The following is an 18596-nucleotide window of genomic DNA, read 5'->3' on the forward strand; positions in this document are numbered from 1 at the left end:
AGCCCATAGCTGTGTCAGCCTATAGGTAGTGTACCTGTAGGGTGGCACTACCTGCATTTCTAATCCTAGAATAAAGGATAGAGGAGACGAATAATACTTCCTCCTCATTTCCTTGGTGGAAGAGAGCCAATGCTAAACTAAAAATTTGAACTGGATACATTTTGTCTTTGGCGCTTTCTTAACATTTCGTTTTGTACTTCATGTTCTCTCTGTTTAGCACTTTTCCCAGTCCTGGCTACCTCTCAAGTACTTTTCTTTTTTAATAATATATGAATGTCAGATAAAGCTTTAACTTCCCATAGGTGTTTGTATTCTTAAGATAATGTGAATAAATCTAGTGAACAGTGTTTAGGCTGTGGTCAAGTTCAATGAAAACTTTTAAGACACTGGGTAAATAAAATTTTCAGTTATGGGGTTTCTAGTCCTTCCTGAGAGTCTGTTCCTAGAGTTTACTCTAATAAGCCAAATGAGCCTGGCATTTTTTTTTTTTTTCTCTGAACCAACCAGTTCTTTAAAGTTAAGTGGCCAAAATGGCTACTCTGTCTTTTAAAACTTACCTAATCGCTTCCCTTCCCTCAGAAGGAGGCCTTGATGGAAGGACTAATAAAGGAAGCCTTAGATATAAATGTGCATCTAAACCTCCAACAAATTTGGTGGATTAAACTACTGAAAACATCCAGGTTGTGGGTTCTATGAATAGTTTCTTCCTTGCCATAAATAAATTGGCAAATAGTTCTTACCTCCCCTTAATTTTCCTCTTTGACCTTGTCTTCTTCCTCTGGGCTTTACTCCCTCTGCTGGCTTAACCTTGAATTGTGTTCAATGCAGAATGCTTGGTTTCGGAAATCCCGCTTCAAAGGAGGAAAAGGCAAAAAGCTGAACATTGGTGGAGGAGGCCTAGGCTATAGGGAGCGACCTGGCCTAGGCTCTGAGAACACGGTGAGTTCAGACTGTGGTAGTGCTCTTAGAGTCAGTCCATGTCTTAAATGATGGTAGGACTTTTCTGATCTACCTAAAAAAGCCCCAGAGTTTGGGGCTGGAGCTGCAGCTCAGTGGTAGAGTGCTTGCCTAGCATGTGTGAGGCACTGGTTTCGACTCTCAGCTCTGCATATAAATAAATAAAATAAGGATCCAATGACAACTAAACAATATTTGGGGGGGGGGACCCAGAGTTCAAAATCTTGCCTGGCAGGTAGCATCTATTTAATCTACTGATTGAAGTAAATGCGGTGCTGGCTCATGAAGAAGCATCTATGTGTACTTGGCTGACCAGTTTTGCTCAGGAAATTAGTATAGATTTGTAGTGGTTCTCAGATTATAACCCCTGGACTAGCAGAACATAGACTAATCTCCCACCACAGACTTGGTGACTCAAATTCTTGAGGTGGGGACCACCAGTCTCTCTTTATAAGCCCCCCAACAATGACCTATAGCCTGCTGTTAAAAACATTGCCAGAGAGTCAGTGTATAATCTCTAGCTCTATCTTGTCAGGAATGATCATACACTGTTTGTTGTTTCTCCTCTCTCCACCACCACCCCTCCCAGATAAGGGTCTTGCAGTGTTGCCCAGGCTGGTGTCCAGCTCAAGGGTTCAAGTGTTCATATTGCCTTAACCTCCCAAGTAGCTGAGTCTACAGGCAGGTGCCACTATACCTGGCTTATGCTTTGTTTCATTTTGTTAGAATTTCTGAGACAGGGTCTTGCTAAGTTACCTAGGCTGACCTTGAACTGGTAGGCTTAAGCAGTTCTTCCACCCCAGCCCCTGTAGTGGACAGGACTCTAGGTGTGCACCAGTAGACTTGGCTTCTGCTTGATTTATGTCTTGTTGATTCCTAAGCCATGGAAGAAAGTTGCCAGTATACTTCTAGAACATTATAGCTAACTTGGCATCTTTGGTATATAAATACTCTGTTCCCACAGTATAATAATGATATTGCAAATAATAGTGATAGCTAATAGTTACTGAGCCTTTGTCTGTGCCAGGGCCATTCCAAGTATTAATCTTCAACCCAATGTAAAAATACAGATACTAAAACTGAGGTGTCCAAAGTTACACACTGGTAAGTATTGAAGTAGAAATTCAGACTTAATGGTCTTGATTCAGAGCATAAACATTGTACAGTATGCTGTACTGGTGGCTTTTCATCTTTAACATTTATTTTATTTAATTGAATGTTGTGTAAACAATTCATGGTCGGGCTGGGGCTATAGCTCAGTGGTAGAGCATTTGCCTCCAATGCATGAGGCACTGGGTTCAATCCTCAGCACCACATAAAAATTAATAAATGAAACAGATATTGTGTTCATTTATAACTAAAAAAATATATTAAATAAAAATTCATGGTCAATTTTGGGCATAATTAATGTGATGGAATTTTTTTCTTTTCTTTTTTTTTTTTTTTTTTTTTTTTGGCGGTGCTGGGGATTGAATGCAGGGCCTTGTATATGTGAGGCAAGCACTCTATCAACTGAGCTATATCCCCAGCCCTCTGATGGGCATTTGTAGAAATAGAATTACTGGGTTGAAGGGCACGAACATTTTTAAATGGCTTTTTGTTACTGCATCTTTTCTTACAAAGTGTTAAGTAATTTAAAAAATATCCAGTTCCCATTCCAGTCTGTGGCAGTTGGCTCTTCCACCTATTTTTCCACCTATTTCTCATGGATACATTTATTTTTTAGGACCGAGGAAATAACAACAATGTAATGAGCAATTATGAGGCCTATAAGCCTTCCACAGGAGCCATGGGAGATCGGCTGACAGCAATGAAAGCAGCTTTTCAGGTCTGAAATAAACATTTTGTTAAAATAGCTTTCAGTAGTAACTCGTGAGCAGTGATGAGGGGGCTGGTCTTCCTGAGGGTAGTAGATGAGCTGATAAAGTTCATGTACAATAAGGCCTTTTCATTGCTTGGGTTGCACATTAAACTAACAGTACCTTACCTGGGGATCTACATACAGAGCAAAACCCTTTGTGCTGGTCATCTGTATCTGTCCTAGCCAGAGTCTGGGACTATTGTACTACAGCAGTATTTTTTCTACAACCTGTGATGTTACCCACCTCCAAGACTTTCCCAGTCTAGTTCAGAGTAATTGCCATGTTCTTGGCTAAAACCAGTTTGATGCTGTTCATCACTCTACACATTTTTTTCTTCTCTTTAAAATGTAGTCTCACTATGTTGCCCAGACTGGTCTCAAAATTCATGAGATCAAGTGAGCCTCCCTAGTAGCTGGGATCACAGGCATGTGTCACCATGCTCAACTTTCTGATTAACTGGCTGGGCTTTAATTTTAATCTACAGATTAATCTGTACCAGACTGATGGTTCCAGTTTGGGCCCATGATTGTTTTTCTGTTTTTCACTAATAGAGGGATTCAGAAACCCTTGTTTAGGAATCTAGGAATTATTATTCAGATTTGAGAAACAATGATACATAGTGCACATATTGTCACATCAACAAGGTCTATAGCCACATTTTACATAATTAAGTAGAAGCTAAATAATAGCCTTCTATCCGTTCAAATTAGGTTTTGCTGTCAAACTTTCTTTTTTGGTATTGGGGATTGAACCTTGGGGTGCTTTACCAATGAGCTACATCCTCAGTCCTTAAGACAGGGTCTCCCTAAGTTTCTGAAGCTGGACTCAAATTTGCAGTTCTCCTGCCTCAGCTTCCCAAGTAATCAGGATTGTGAGTATGGTGCTAAGGATTAAACAAACCCATGGTGTTGCACATTGCACATTCTAGATCTACTTCCCATCTGCATTCCCAGTGCATTGCTGTGAAACTTTTTCAAAAATGTTTTGTTTTTTGAACTTGTGGTATTTTTGAATTGTAAATAGCAGACTGCAGACCATAAATATATTGAATTACTATACACGGGCTTTATTCTAACCTGTCAGGCAATAAGTGTTGATACATTGAGGTCCGTCTATCCACAAAAATCTGTTTTCCTTTACAGCACAAGATCAAAAGGGCCTGTGCTATGGGGGCCATCAGGATACTAAAGTCATAGAGCTTGGATAGCTAATTTCTGTGTGATTATGACCAAATTTATATGTATACTCATTTCTTGAATTTGTTAACATAACTACTACTGGTGTCTTTCTTTCAGTCACAGTACAAGAGTCACTTTGTTGCAGCCAGTTTAAGTAATCAGAAGGCTGGAAGCTCTGCTGCTGGGGCAAGTGGATGGACTAGTGCAGGGAGCTTGAATTCTGTTCCAACTAATTCAGCACAGCAGGGCCATAACAGTCCTGACAACCCCATCACCAGTGCCGCCACCAAGAGCATCCCAGGCTTTGGCAATACAGGGAACATCACCAGTGCTCCAGTGACCTACCCTTCTGTCGGAGCCCAGGGAGTCAACAACACAGCTTCAGGAAATAACAGCAGAGAAGGAATTGGGGGTGGCAATGGGAAGCGAGAGAGATATACTGAGAATCGGGGTGGTGGCCGCCATAGCCATGGAGAGAGTGGCAATCGGCATGGTGATAGTCCACGGCACGGAGACGGTGGTCGACATGGAGATGGATACCGCTACCCAGAAAGTAGCAGCAGCCGCCATACTGACAGCCATCAGCATGGGGAGAACAGGCATGGAGGAAGTACAGGCCGGCATGGGGAAAGCCGGGGTGCAAATGATGGTCGGAATGGAGAAAGCAGGAAAGAAGGTTGTAATCGTGAAAGCAAGGTGGACAGCAGCAAGATGGACAAGATGGACAGCAAGACAGATAAGACAGTGGATGGTTTTGCTGTCCCTGAGCCACCCAAACGCAAGAAAAGTAGATGGGACAGTTAGAACATATGTGCTATAGCGTGAAATCAGTTGTCTTTAATTTTATTTTTAGAGATTTTGGTAACTAGGTGTCTCAGGGCTGCATTGGGGCCCAAGGTGTAAGGACCCCTGCCCTTAGTGGAGAGCAGGAGGGCAGAGACATTACACCTTCATCTGAATGATTGTTCAGATGCTTTCTTGGGAAGCTATTTTGGTCCCAGCAAGCAGCAAGAGCTGGGTAGCTTCTGTTGGCTCTGGGTGAGTTTCATGAGGGTAAGTGGAGGGTACTTCCAGAGAAAAGGGCCTTGTAGGGCACAAAACTCACTCTAAGTTTATATTATAAGTAGCTTCTATTTTTTACTAAAATGTCACCTTATAAACATCTATAAATTGAATTTCTTTTTCTTAGCTATGTGGCCAGGCAGTCCCCTTTTTAGGAGTTGGTATCTGCAAACCTAATCCATTGAGCTGTTAGGGATGTTTGGGAAGCAATTTGGTGCTTTCAGACATTCACAGGGAAGGGAGATGCCCAATTCCAAACAAGAGTTGACTCTCAGGTCCCCTAGCGAGGTTTGTATCCAGCCCTGAGACATGTAGGAAGAGGCAGCCTTCCAGACCTAGGCTTTTGAGATTTCCAGAGATACTATGATTGAAAAGAAGTGATTACTCCTGGAAAGGGTTCCAGGAATGCTCCAGGTCTGAAGCGTTGTTTAAAAAAAAAAAAAACAGCTTTTGAAGTGTCTTCTATTTCATTGTATTTTTTTTTTTTAACTTGCCCCAATGGTAGAGATGTCTTTTGCTGAAATGATTGATGATTTTTGTTCTATCTTGTTTATAAAAGGAAAAGAAATATACAAACTTTGAATTTTGTGACTTTGTGAAGGTTTCTTTAAGATGTGCATTCCTCTCTGCTTGCTCTCTAGTAAATGTTTTACTACTGGGACCTATGGATTGTCTGTCATTTCTACTTTAAAATAGTTGGTACCTATTAAATTATGATTTGACACAGTAGATGGTGGGAACACTCAGATGTGGGAATGTATTTATTAAATCGTCAGAAAAGGTATCTGTGCTATCATTTTGGTTTTTATTCAGAAGACTCAAGAAGCCCACTTGCCCAAGAATAGGCTATAACAAACATGGCCAATGCTAAAATTCCTTAAGATTTAATGATCTGACTCTTCATTCAGCACCATGCAGGAGAATGGGGTCTGAGGGACCATCCTCCAACCATGACATCATCTTGTAGCTCCACCTCCCAGCCTACTCAGTCAGCTATGATGTGAGCAGCACCATATGTTCCCTTAGTTTTATAATCTTCCTAGAAGGAGATAGCTCTCACTTCCGCTTCTGTTTTTTCTTCTGGTCCTTACGTTGTTGTGCTCGCTGATCCTTCTTCATCCTGGAGTCCACCACCTTAAAATGACCTCTAACTCCAGCTGGCCGCCTCACCTTGCGGCCCACACCTTTTTTAGCTACAACATAGGTGACTTGGCGTTTCTCCTTGCCAAGCCCAGCCTTCTTGTAGAGACTACAAAGGGGAAAGCAGATGAGTTAGAGGTCTGATTTCTGCTGTTCTTTTACCCTAATGTGCCTCTATGCATATACGCTCCTCAATTACCTTCTTAGCTGTGCCACCTTCTCTCGTTCTGAGATGTCCACTGTGTTCACCACAGCTTCTGCCTTCTTCTTGGTTTGCTCCAGCTTCTTCAGCATCTGGGAGGGAGCCTCAGTCAGGTGACCTCTCTTCCCATATTCTATCCACACCTAACTCCAGGCAGCCCCTACCACTTACCCTCCGTTTCTTTCTAGCCTTGGCCTCAGCCACTTTCTTGATAGGACGTGCATTAATTTCCCGCCAGCGTTTCCGGTAATACTCCACCTCCTTCTTATCGATAGGCAGTTGTCTTATCCGGTGCTGCTTCTCTTCCTGTACAAACCACTCTGGAAGCTCCTCCTCATCTTCATTAAATGTGTACCTACGTGGAACAGACATCAGTCCACCAACCAACCACTCCAGGCTTCTTTAGGAAGAAATCACCCATATAACCAACTACACCTGATGATTTTCTGTCCCCCTTACCGGCTGAAGGAGTTGTCTATAAGGTCTCTCTTGGCCTTTTTGGAAGAGGCAATTACAGCACCTAGAGCAAGGCCTTCAGGATCTAGAATCCGATGTTTCACTAGAGGAAAGGACAAAAGTCAAACCCTGATTCCCAACATAGATTCCCACTGGTCTCATTCCACTCTGTATAAAGCTCTCACCTGGGTCCTCGATAGGCACTACCTCAAACCCGTCGTCATCAGGCTTAGATCTCCGGCTTCGCTTTTTACCATGGGAAGACTCCCAGCTGTGGAAGATGAAAGGATTATATTCTACCCTCTCCTGTGCCGTGCAGACTGCACTGTGCCTCATCATTGCTTCCTACTTTAAGCCACTTAAAAGAACTTTGCAGGAATTCAGGTTGTGCCCTAGGCCAGCTAAGTCAGAAACACGTATTTTAAAGCTCCCTAAATATAGCCAACGTTATAGGGAATGCCCATACTAGAGAAATGACCCATACTACTGCTTCCTCTTCATCCAGTTTCCCATCAGCTGTACCCACTCACCTCTCTTCATCCTCGCTGCTACTGCTATCACTCTCTGAGCTGCCATCTCTTTCTTCCCCTCCAGGATGAGTGGCACTTTTTGTTCCGGAGGGAGCCTCAATCCTCTTAGGGATCTCATCCTGGCACTGAGGAGACTTCTTCTCAGTCTTTAAACTGGAAGGTGGTGGTGGCTGCTGGTTTCTTTGCTGCTGCCCCTTCCGGCGGCTCTCATATAATAATTGGGCCTGACTGATTTCCAGGGCCTCATCAGCATCATCCTCAATCCCACTGAAGCCATCCTGTGGTACAAGAAATTTTCAACTCCCTTTATCCCTGGGAATTCCAGTGTCCCATCAGCCTTGCTCCCAGCTTCCTCTTACCTTTGAGAACCACAAATTGGCTTGTTCTTCCTGCAGCACTGTCTTTTCCTCCAGTGGTACCAACAGTGGATTTTCTTCTTCCACCTCCTCCTCTTTATCATTATCTACTTGAGTAAACCGCACACTGCAGACCCCAAAAAAAGTTGGGGGACGCTTAGTACCCCCACGTGGACTCTGCCTCAGAAGTTGAGCTAAGGGTGGTGGCACTTCCTTTGGCGCGCGCACACACACACACACACACACACCCCTTACCTCTTTTGGTCCTTTAGACCTTGATGTCTACTGACTCCTGCCAACTCCTCTGAATCCAGATCACTGTCGAGAGATGCATCATCATCATCATCGTCCTCAGCATCTGACACATAGATGTCATCTCTTGGCAAATCAGCCAGAAATGTGTCTGCAGCACTCATGTCACCTTGTGTTACTTCCTCTAACAACTAAAGAAAAACAGATCAAATATTCAAGGAAACCTACTGTGTTTTCTCATATCCAATATCTTAGTTCATCCTCAGCAACACTAGGAATATAAATACATGATCTTCTTTCACAGACAGGGCAGCTATACCCCTGGAATATGAGTGGCTTGTCTAAAACATCCCACTCAGGTCCAGTCCCACTTACTGGTTTAAAAAAATCACTCTTCCAGAATCCAGTGGCACACAATTCTAGCAACCTGGGTGGCTGAAGCAGGAGGATCACAAGTTCCAGGCTAGTCTGGTCAACTTAGAAAGACCCTAACTCAAAAGGGCTGGGGATATAGCTCTGTGGTAGAGCACCCCTAAGTTAAGTCCCAGTATTGCCAAAAAAAAAAAAAAAAAAAAAACCAAGGGGCTGGGGTTGTGGCTCTTCGGTAGAGTGATTGTCTAGCATGTGTGAGGCACTGGGATTGATTCTCAGCACCACACTTAAATAAAGGTCCATCAGCAATAAAATATATATTTTTTTAAATTCCTCTCAGAAAGCACCTGAATTACTTGAGAATACATCTATACTTTGATTCCACTGAGAAAAAAAAGCAGCCCAGACAACCTGTCTGTTTCACTTCAAACATCAGAACCTCAATCTTTTGTGTGGTACTGCGATTGAACCTGAGGCACTCAATCACTCGCCTATGTCCCCAGTCCTTTTTAGGGTCTTGTTAAGTTACCCACACTGGCCTGGAACTTGGCAACCCTCCTGCCTCAGCCTCTTAAGTAGCTAGGATTACAGATATGTACCACAACACCAAAATCTATTTTAATCATGGCAAAGAGCTATTATTTCTTCAGTATTCACCACAACAGGGACTGCACCCAACGATATTTTTAAAAAATTTCTCATAAAAACACTTAACATATTCTACTACTGTTGTACAGATGAGAAAACTGAGGCAGAAAAAAGGTAAATGGGAATGAGCTCAGTGTCACACAGTTCAAGTGGTAGATCTGGATCTGAGACTAAGCCTGTGTCTGCTCTAGGGCCACCAGGCTCTACTGTCTTTCCTAGGCAATAAAGATGGTCTGTATTGTGTCATTCCCACACAAAAGTCACAAAAACTTGTTTGGCTTGTGACAGTTTTTAATAGGAAAAAGCTTGTTCCTCAGTGCATGACCCAACAGCTTAACATGAGGTACTAAATCGGTAACAAGGAACTAAAAAACACTGCTTCCTGCTAAAGGACACCCTGTTTTCACTTGTGTTGGTAACCAGATGCCCTGGCTGCATCTAATATAACCTGAACTTGTGGTCTTAGTATTCTCATTCCCGAATCATAAATCTATAACACACAAATCTTCCTCATTCATCACTGTTTCTTTTTGGCCTTTGTGTTCAGATGGCTCTTATTTTATCTCCGGTCTCCCCACTGCCTGCCAATTCTTTTTACAGATGAAGTCAGCAACCAAAGCTCATGATAATTCAGCACACTTAACCCAATCCTCCCACCTCCAGGTACCCAAACTGACCACTGTTTCCTCAATCTCTACCCTCAACCCCACCTCACCTGGTGACCCCGAATGGTGCGCAGGGAGAACATGCCTGTCTCCCCCTCATCCGCAATGGAAACCCCAGGCAGATCCATCTTCAGTTCTACTCGTTCCCGCTGCTTTCTCTGCTCACGTAGCAACTTCTTTTTCTTCCTGAAGGGATGGGTTGAGGGACTAAACCTGCTGGGCTCTGAAGATTCCCCATCCATGCCTTCCATTCTACTACCTTCAGGCACTGAGGAACTGTGTATTGGATTTCCCCTCACCTCCTTAATTCTGCTACCTCCTGGGCTTTCATCTCCGCCAGGGTTTGGTTTAGTTGCTCCTCTTCTTCCTCCTCCTTGGAAGGCTGCTTTGTGGTTCCACCTGTTGACTCCTCCTCTTCCTCACCTTCCTCCTCCTCTCCTGAGCTGAGACTGACAAAGCAGTCCAAGGAGTTTGGTTATTTTGCCAGAAACTTCCTTCAACACCCAGTTTAGCTATCTCAATTTAGTTCCCACCTCACCTGAGGTCTAGTGCCTTTGCTTGCTCTTTTAGCTTCTTGGCCACATATCGTCGAAGTTTTGTTCTCCAGTTCAGTAGTGACCTGCCCCAGAAATATATTAGCATCTCTTCCTTTGTCCTTGTCCCCTCTTCTATTTTCAGCCCATGGTTTAATTTTTAGGTTTCAGCCACATAAATGCTAAAGCTCAGGTCTCAATCACTAACTTCCAGCACAAGAGTACACTTTTCCCAGAAATCCAATGTCATGGTTTCAAAGAAAAGACCTTTTCTTGTCCTCAGGGCTCCTGGTCCCAATGCCCACTGTACTGCATACCTGAGCTCCTTGCGCCCCAGCACTCTGATGTCCTGACAGCATGCCTGTATGTCTTCAGTGGTGGCTGGATGCTGTGCCAATTCTTCATCATTTATTGAAATCTATTTGGAAAGAAAAGGAGTCAAGGGAGATTTTCAGGTCCTGTGACCAGAGCTCCCTTACATTCCTGGAGTCTGAAAACTCACTTCGCTGGCCTTGGAGAGGAAGTCAACAGGGTTGGCAGCTCGCAAGAAGTCAGTGACTGAAGTGCGGTGATAAAGAGTAAGGTCACCCTCAGCATAGCCTTCAGCCTTATGGAGAGACAAATGGGTGAGCAGTCACTTCTGAGCTATCTGAATGACCCAGAGGGGCACAGCCTCCCCAGAGTTCCAGGACCTTTGGCCCCCACCCCAAACATACCTTTGGCTTCTTCTTGGACACCAACTCAGTAACAGTCTTAGCTTGAACTTCAACCTCCTTGAAGGCAAACTTGGGATCGAAGAATTTACTGTCAACCTTGTCAGGAGCCAGAAATCCTAAAATAGTTAAGACATATTTCAAAATGTGGTTTGGAGCTGGGTGTAGTGGTGTACTCCTGTAATCCCAGCGACTCAGAAGGCTGAGGCAGGAGGATAATGAGTTCAAAGCCAGCCTCAGCAAAACTTGGTGGGAACTTAGCAACTCGGAAAGACCCTGACTCTAAATAAGATACAAAACAGAGCTGGGAATGTGACTCCGTAGTTCAGCGCCCCTAGGTTCAATTCCTGGTACCAAAACAAAACCAAAACAACACAAAATGCGGTTTGGCAGTTAGAAGGCTGGATCAAGATGAAGGAAATAATACTCACCCTGGCAGACTACAAAGATTTCTGCAGATTCATGGCGAGAGGCTTGGGGTTTTGTGGCCTGGACCCGGCGGAACAGCTGCTGGAATATCCACAGCAAGGGCTGATAATCTCGAGAACGAAAAACCTTTGTGATGAAGCAACCACCACGAGCCAAAAAATCACAAGCCAGACGTAGAGCCATCAGTGTCAAGTGGGCTATAGGACAGAGACAGTCAATGAGGACCCATGTGGCCTACAGGCATACCACCTCCACCTCCACTCTCCTCTCCAAGCCCACACACCCTGCACCTTGTGAGTAAGCATCATGGACCCAGCTGGCCCCAACATTGGGGGCCCCATCATTGAGTACAACATCAACCTTCCAGGTCTTCAGCTCCTTCCTCAGGGCCTACAGAGAAGCAAAGGGATTATGGCATCAGAAACACAGAAATGGCTAAGAATACATTTCCCAGTTTACTATCTATATCATCCAGTTATTTACTGAGTGGCCTCCATGGCCCAGATCCTGGGCCAGACACTGGGGAATACAACAGGAAACAAAACTTATACATCTCCATCTTTATGAAAATTGAAGTACAATAGTACACTGGAAAGCACTTCACTAAAGTCTCTGCCCTTCCCCCAATTCCAATCACCTTCATCCCTGACTCTTTAAGATTGAGGTGCACACTGGGATTCTCATGGGCCTGTCAGAGATGTCATGCAGACACTTGCTTACAGTACAATAAACAAGAAAAAAAAAAATGCCTTTAGGGTGACTTGAAGGATGTGCATACTTGCATATAAAGGGACAGGGAGAGAGAGATTCCTATTACCTGCCTACATCGTTCTGTAGTGATGTCCTCCTGGAGAGTCACCACATTGGGGAGAGGCTTGATTGGAACCAAGTCCACTCCTGGGAGAAATCAGATCAGAGTACTCTAAAGGGCTGCCTCAAGCAAGTAGTGGTACCTCATACACATCCCCTAAAATACCAGGAGAATCGCCTGTTACTCACCCACAATAAGGCTGGACACAGGCATAAACTTGGCAGCCACCTGAAGCCTATGAAAAAGAACAGAGATTAAAATACCTAGGACTGTTCCTTTCCCTCCCTTAGCAATGAGATTTCTCACTCTCACTGTTAATGGCAATTACCATAGAGTGGACAATCATGTCATATACATTACAATTACAAGCCTTTTCTCCAGTCAAGAAATGACCCTTTCCCTGGCACTTGATTATCCCTCAAGGTTTAGAAGAGACCAATGGCTGGAATGCACAAAAATCTGAAGCTGGAATTATTGCACTGCGGGTCAGGAAAGCTCCGAATCCCGACCTTAACCAATGCAACTCTAAGCCAGTCAGGGCCAGGAAATTGCCTTCGAGAGAATGGTGTGTTACGCACCAGCCTCCTGGCGCAGCACACAGATCCAACAAGGCTCGAGCTTTCTGCAGGAACTGAAAGCGGCGATTGAGTTGGATCAGCTTGAAAGCAGAGCGGGAACGATAACCTGGGGTTGGTGACAAAACAATTAGGTTCGCGTAGCGCTTTTCCAGGACTTCCCCAGATTCATAACCCACCACCCCTTCTGCGGAAAAAGAACCCAATATTCGAAAAGGCAAAACGATGAGGATCAAGATCATTCTCTCGTTCTCTCCAAGTACGTACCCTCACTTACCAGTCTCCTTTGCCAGGTGATAAAACTTGTCCCGCCGACTCTTGCCGACTTTGCTCTTCTTGCCCATAATGAAAAGGATGAATGTCACTCAATCTGGGGAGAAAGCAGGAGTTGGGACGTATCTTTTAAACAAATTCCGCTCCCATTTCCCACCTCTCGCAACAACCACAACCCACCCCAGCTTCCCAAACCTCAACCCAGCGCCGTTCACAGTAGCAGCAGCACATGCAGACAGCAAGTGAACTTCCGCTTCCGTTTGCGCCCTCTGCGTCTCAGTCGCCAACTCTTTCGCCATCTTGAGTGTGTCCATTAATCTTCAAATTTTGCCCTTAGATGTACGAGTTGAAAGTTGGGACCAGAAGAGCATATTACAACGAATAAATACCTAGTTTCTAAGAAGCAATAACTAGGATCTCCCTTTCATGTACAGTTCCTAACAAATTTCCTGACCTCGACAAACCACCCTTCCCATCAGCTCCCTTTCGCGTCTCCCCTCACACCCCGCCCATTGACCCGGAACTCTTCTCTGTTGAGTCCTCAGGCCGCAAGCCCTCGCTTCCGCGCCTGCGCAATAAGGCAGCGCGGATGCCGGCGGTCTCCGTTGAAGAAAGAAGATGGCGCTTGACGGGCCAGAGCAGGTATGGTGACGGTGTCTGCGTCTGCAGCCGGGTAGAGACCGTTGCAGGGTGTGGAGCAGGCATGATTCTAGGTGGGGAGCGGGCCGGGACAAGAGGATCAAGTGTGCCGGAGTTAGGTGGACCAATCCAAACTGGGCCTTGCCTGAGCCCGGATTTGCTGTGTCAGCGCCGCCACCGGCGAGTCGGGCAGGGGCTGGGTAGAAGTGGAGTGTGGAGAGATGGGATAAGTCACAGTAGACCGTATGCCAGTCCTTAATGCTGGCTCTGTGTAGTAATAACACTTTGGATGTATATGGCGCTTGCCACAATGTAAAGCATTCCGGTGTATACAGTTTCTTGATCCTCCTAAAAGTCTTAGAAGGTAGTTGGTATCTGCATCCTGACATTTTGGTCTTGGGAAATGGAGAGAGAAAAGGGAGGGAGGAATTAGGAATTTCTCCCACCCAGAGCTGCCTGGTGACAAGCCTTATGGAGAAGTGCCCAGAAAGTGGCTTTATCTCTTGGATGTTTATCCTCACATTTAGTAACTACACTGTGTCTGTCTTCAGATGGAACTGGAAGAGGGAAAAGCAGGCAGCGGACTCCGTCAATATTATCTGTCCAAGATTGAAGAACTCCAGGTAAGAACAAACTGGGTGGCAGGGTGAGGGGAGTTGGAAGGGAAGAGAATTGAGAGAACCAGAGTTCCATATAATTCCATCAGGAATGCAGTGGAAGAAGCTATTTTCCTAGTTTTTTTTTTAGTTTTCAGAAAAGTGCAAGAAGTAACAAACCGTTTAAAGTATATCACATAAGCCTGTCTCTTGTTCCCTTTAAGCCCCTCCTCTGTGAGGACAGTAGTATTCGCAAATGTTACTTTTCTGCAAATGTGAAATTTTAATAGAAAAGGAACCACTAGGGCTGGGGAGTGGCTCAAGCAGTAGCGCCCTCACCTGGCCTTCGTTTGGCCTCAGCACCACATACAAACAAAGATGTTGTGTCCGCTGAAAATAAATATTTAAAAAAAAAAAAATTCTCTCTCTCTCTCTCTCTTTAAAAAAAAAAAAGAAAGAAAGAAAAGGAACCACTAGCCTAAGGCTGTGGTTTTTGGAAGAAGTGTAAATGCAAGGATTTCTTATAAAATGGAAGGCATAGTCCCAGGATATCAAAAAGTTTGGGGCGGGTGAAACTTTAGGAACTTGAGGAAGGACAGTATTGAGAAGTCTGAACAACACTGATGTCATGGGGACTGAATGAAAGGAACAGGGCAACCCAGTGCTCTATATTAAAGAGCTAAACCAGAACCAGCATGATGATGGACATCTGTAACCCCAGCAACTCAGGAAGCTGAGGCAGGAGGATTGCAAGTTTGGGCCCAGCCTCAGCAGTTTTGCAAGAACTTTCTCTCAAAAGAAATGAAAAGGACTGGGGATATAGCTCAGTGGTAAAGTGCTGCTGGATTAAATCCTTAGCTCCCCACCACCACAAAAAAAAAAAAAAAAGCTAAGCAAGAGAAATAGGTGGGATAGAGGGGCACGAGGACAATTTCCAAACTCCAGGTACATTTGCAGATATTGTATTTGGTTTATCATTTATTAATGCTTCTACATGTGATTTTATTTGTTCTTCCAAGTAGTCTTGAAATGAAGCAGGTTTGTTAATGCTGTGCAGTTTGGTGACAGGTTTTTTTAAGTGCCTTACCCTTGATTTACTATTTTTTTTTAAATAAATTTATTTATTTTTTTATGTGATGCTGAGGATCGAACCCAATGCCTCACACATGATAGGCAACCACTCTACCACTGAGCCACAACCTCAGCCCCTGCTTTACCTTTTAATTGACAGTAGCTGGGCTAGAATTAAGGCTTCTCACTTAAAGCTGTCTTTTGCTGGGTGCAGTGGCTTATGCCTGTAATCCCAGCAGAGACTGAGACAGGAAGATTGCAAGTTCAGAATCAGCCTCAGCAATTTAGTGAAGCCCTCAGCAATCTAGCAAGATTCCATCTCAAAATAAAAATAGGACTGGGCCAGGCACAGTGGTGCACACCTGTAATCCCAGCAACTTTGGTGGCTGAGCCAGGAGGATCGCAAGTTCAAAGCCAGCCTCAGCAAATTAGCAAGGCCCTAAGCAACTCAGACCCCATCTCAAAATAAAAAGGGCTGGGGATCTAGTTCAGTGGTTAAGCACCCCTGGGTTCAATCCCTGGTACCAATAATAAATAACAAAGCTCTCTCCATTGCCTCTTCAAAAGAAAGTCACTATACAAGCCAGCTGTAACTTTTCTCTATTAGATTCTTTTTTCCTGGACCAGTATTACACAACCTTTTGTGGTGGCTGCCCTAGACTCCTAAGGGACTCTTGGAGGACTGAACAGGGTCATTAGGATCCTACTGGAGAATCTGAAATAACATGCAGGTGATTTTCCCATGGTTCACATCTGCCTGTGAGGGTCTTAGCCAAGATCCTGCTGTTGCTCTGGGGTAATGGAATTTGTCTCTTGCCCTCCACAGCTGATTGTGAATGATAAAAGCCAAAACCTCCGGCGGCTGCAGGCACAGAGGAATGAACTAAATGCAAAAGGTGAGGGGGAAATACGGAAAGCTACGTGTATGTGGTTTGAGGTGTGGCTGTTCCTAATCTCCTTGACCTGCAGACTCATAACAGTTCAGTTTCCTTCCCTTCCATGGAGATGCTGCCCACCGTCATTATGTAGTTGTTTCCTGTGTACATCTCTCTCAAGAGCTCTGCTGTAAACCCCTTCAAGATGTGAATTTTATCTTTTGTGACTGTGACCTTCCCTTCAAAACTTTTGTTAAAGTATTACTTGGTTTGTCCATGTTGAGTTTGAGTTCAGGGGAGGGGAAGCAAGGTCACCACTGTGTCTTTTGCCATCTAGTTCGCCTGTTGCGAGAGGAGCTACAGCTGCTGCAGGAACAGGGCTCCTATGTGGGAGAAGTAGTTCGGGCCATGGATAAGAAGAAAGTGTTGGTCAAGGTAAAAGCAGAATGGGACCAGCATGTTGTCCACTGCACTCCCACCCTTTGTATAAAGCCTTGGGAAGACAGTGTTCTGTCATGTTATTCTAGGAATCCCATGGGTCTTCCTGGGTGAGGTTGGTGAGTTGGTGGCTGTCAGGGAAGGTCATGAGCCCCTGTTTCTTCAGGTACATCCTGAGGGCAAGTTTGTCGTAGATGTGGACAAGAACATCGACATCAATGATGTGAGTGGAGCTGGTGAGGGTAGGGGTGGTCAGTTCTTAGGGCACTACTTCCTGAAACTTGACCCCTCCATTCAGGTGACACCCAATTGTCGGGTGGCTCTAAGAAATGACAGCTACACTCTGCACAAGATCCTACCTAACAAGGTGGACCCTCTGGTGTCACTGATGATGGTGGAGAAGGTGCCAGATTCAACTTATGAAATGATTGGTGGGCTGGACAAACAAATCAAGGAGATCAAAGAAGTGATTGAGCTGCCAGTGAAGCACCCTGAGCTCTTTGAAGCACTGGGCATTGCACAGCCCAAGGTGAGGCTTCTCCTGGAGATGGACTATCCTCCCTCCTCTCTTGGCTGGGGGAGAGGTTTCTAGGCCACTAAACTGGTTTGGATATAAGCTCTGAAGGGACCTTGATATTTATTTTTTTGTATCTCCAATCTCTAGTAAGTGAGCAGATACAAACCAGCACTCACTAAACGTTCACTGAGTGAGTTAGGCTGGCTTTCTGCCCTGAATCCTGCTATTTCCCCCAGGGAGTGCTGCTGTATGGACCCCCAGGGACAGGGAAGACACTGTTGGCCCGGGCTGTGGCTCATCATACAGACTGTACCTTTATTCGTGTCTCTGGCTCTGAATTAGTACAGAAGTTCATCGGGGAAGGTAACTGGCTAAGAATGGGCAAACCAAGTAGAAGGGTGGAGGGTACAAATCTCAGTAGCTCCTAACACCAGGTTGGCCTCTGCACAGGGGCAAGAATGGTGAGGGAGCTGTTTGTCATGGCACGAGAACACGCTCCATCTATTATCTTCATGGATGAAATTGACTCCATTGGCTCTTCACGGCTGGAAGGGGGCTCTGGAGGGGACAGTGAAGTGCAGCGCACAATGCTAGAGCTGCTCAACCAGCTGGATGGCTTTGAGGCCACTAAGAATATTAAGGTGAGGTGGTGGCCTCAGAACAAGCCAAGGGAAGGCCTGGGGTGACAAGCAGTCTAAAAAAGAATTTAGCTAAACCTCTTCTCTTTCTTTGCTCAGGTTATTATGGCTACTAATAGGATTGATATCCTGGATTCTGCACTGCTTCGACCTGGGCGCATCGACAGGAAAATTGAATTCCCACCTCCCAATGAGGAGGTCCGTAATGGGCGGTACCTTGAGTGGCTCTGTCTATGGGGGTAGGGAGTGGAGCTCAGGGCTTTTTTTTCCTCCTGTTTCTAGGCCCGACTGGACATTTTGAAGATTCACTCTCGGAAAATGAATCTGACCCGGGGGATCAACCTGAGAAAAATTGCCGAGTTGATGCCAGGAGCATCAGGGGCTGAAGTTAAGGTAATTGAAGTCCAGAAAAATGGGATAATACCAGAAAGTTCTGGGTTCTGGACTAACTCGGGGATGAGGGGGCATAGCAACAGGGCCTCAGCTTCCTTTTCTTGCTCAGGGTGTATGCACAGAGGCTGGCATGTATGCACTACGGGAACGGCGAGTCCACGTCACCCAGGAGGACTTTGAGATGGCAGTAGCCAAGGTACGTTCCTCCACCTTTCTCTCTTTGCTGATGGTGGCTGTGGAGCAGGGGTTTAGGCTTGTGTTCATTGAGTTTGTGGCTTAAGGCTCATATGCTTGCTCTCTTTCTCTAGGTCATGCAGAAGGATAGTGAGAAAAACATGTCCATCAAGAAACTTTGGAAGTGAGGGATATCTTTTGTGTGGATCCCTTAAATAAAGGTCTGTGGGACAAGCCCTCT

General features: G+C 45.0%; 3 protein-coding genes across 12 annotated transcripts in view; 2 read left to right on the top strand and 1 right to left on the bottom strand.

The window, feature by feature from the left end:
* The window catches only part of Ddx42 (DEAD-box helicase 42), a 43921-nt gene extending 38078 nt beyond the window's left edge, over positions 1 to 5843 (top strand). For all 3 annotated transcript variants that reach the window (XM_048798136.1, XM_015504802.2, XM_048798137.1), the window contains 3 exons: positions 829 to 939; positions 2684 to 2785; positions 4115 to 5843. In XM_048798136.1, coding sequence (XP_048654093.1) covers positions 829 to 939; positions 2684 to 2785; positions 4115 to 4801 — 900 coding nt within the window. In that variant the 3' untranslated portion in view covers positions 4802 to 5843. The remainder of the gene's footprint in view (positions 1 to 828; positions 940 to 2683; positions 2786 to 4114) is intronic.
* Positions 5844 to 5845: 2 nt separating this feature from the next.
* On the bottom strand, positions 5846 to 13366 carry Ftsj3 (FtsJ RNA 2'-O-methyltransferase 3). 4 transcript variants are annotated; one of them, XM_015504803.2, is made up of 21 exons: positions 13210 to 13366; positions 13019 to 13111; positions 12745 to 12850; positions 12355 to 12401; positions 12173 to 12252; positions 11646 to 11745; positions 11358 to 11552; positions 10930 to 11045; positions 10716 to 10820; positions 10531 to 10631; positions 10219 to 10299; positions 9980 to 10129; positions 9731 to 9866; positions 7999 to 8186; positions 7747 to 7870; positions 7388 to 7665; positions 7043 to 7128; positions 6861 to 6960; positions 6573 to 6756; positions 6399 to 6493; positions 5846 to 6308 (listed from the first exon to the last, which is right to left on the bottom strand). In XM_015504803.2, the coding sequence occupies exons 2-21, from the start codon at positions 13083 to 13085 to the stop codon at positions 6116 to 6118; spliced, it is 2532 nt and encodes an 843-aa protein (XP_015360289.1). In that variant the 5' UTR covers positions 13086 to 13111; positions 13210 to 13366; the 3' UTR covers positions 5846 to 6115. The 4 variants fall into 4 exon arrangements, with proteins under 4 accessions (XP_015360289.1, XP_015360290.1, XP_048654095.1 ...); XM_015504804.2 differs by having other exon boundaries at positions 13195 to 13263; XM_048798138.1 differs by having other exon boundaries at positions 13019 to 13239.
* A 142-nt stretch (positions 13367 to 13508) lies between these two features.
* Psmc5 (proteasome 26S subunit, ATPase 5) lies at positions 13509 to 18591 on the top strand. Of its 5 annotated transcripts, none has more exons than XM_015504808.2 (12): positions 13509 to 13656; positions 14205 to 14276; positions 16147 to 16216; positions 16533 to 16630; positions 16800 to 16856; positions 16932 to 17162; positions 17387 to 17513; positions 17601 to 17791; positions 17888 to 17986; positions 18071 to 18181; positions 18291 to 18377; positions 18490 to 18591. In XM_015504808.2, exons 1-12 carry the CDS (start codon positions 13633 to 13635, stop codon positions 18541 to 18543), a joined length of 1221 nt encoding a protein of 406 aa, XP_015360294.1. In that variant the 5' UTR covers positions 13509 to 13632; the 3' UTR covers positions 18544 to 18591. The 5 variants fall into 5 exon arrangements, with proteins under 5 accessions (XP_015360294.1, XP_048654107.1, XP_015360296.1 ...); XM_015504810.2 differs by lacking the exon at positions 13509 to 13656 and adding an exon at positions 13875 to 14017; XM_015504811.2 differs by lacking the exon at positions 13509 to 13656 and adding an exon at positions 14000 to 14020.
* Positions 18592 to 18596: the final 5 nt, after the last annotated feature.

Source organism: Marmota marmota, unplaced genomic scaffold (assembly GCF_001458135.2).
Source record: "Marmota marmota marmota unplaced genomic scaffold, marMar, whole genome shotgun sequence".
In the NCBI taxonomy this organism is placed as follows: Eukaryota; Metazoa; Chordata; class Mammalia; order Rodentia; family Sciuridae; genus Marmota; species Marmota marmota.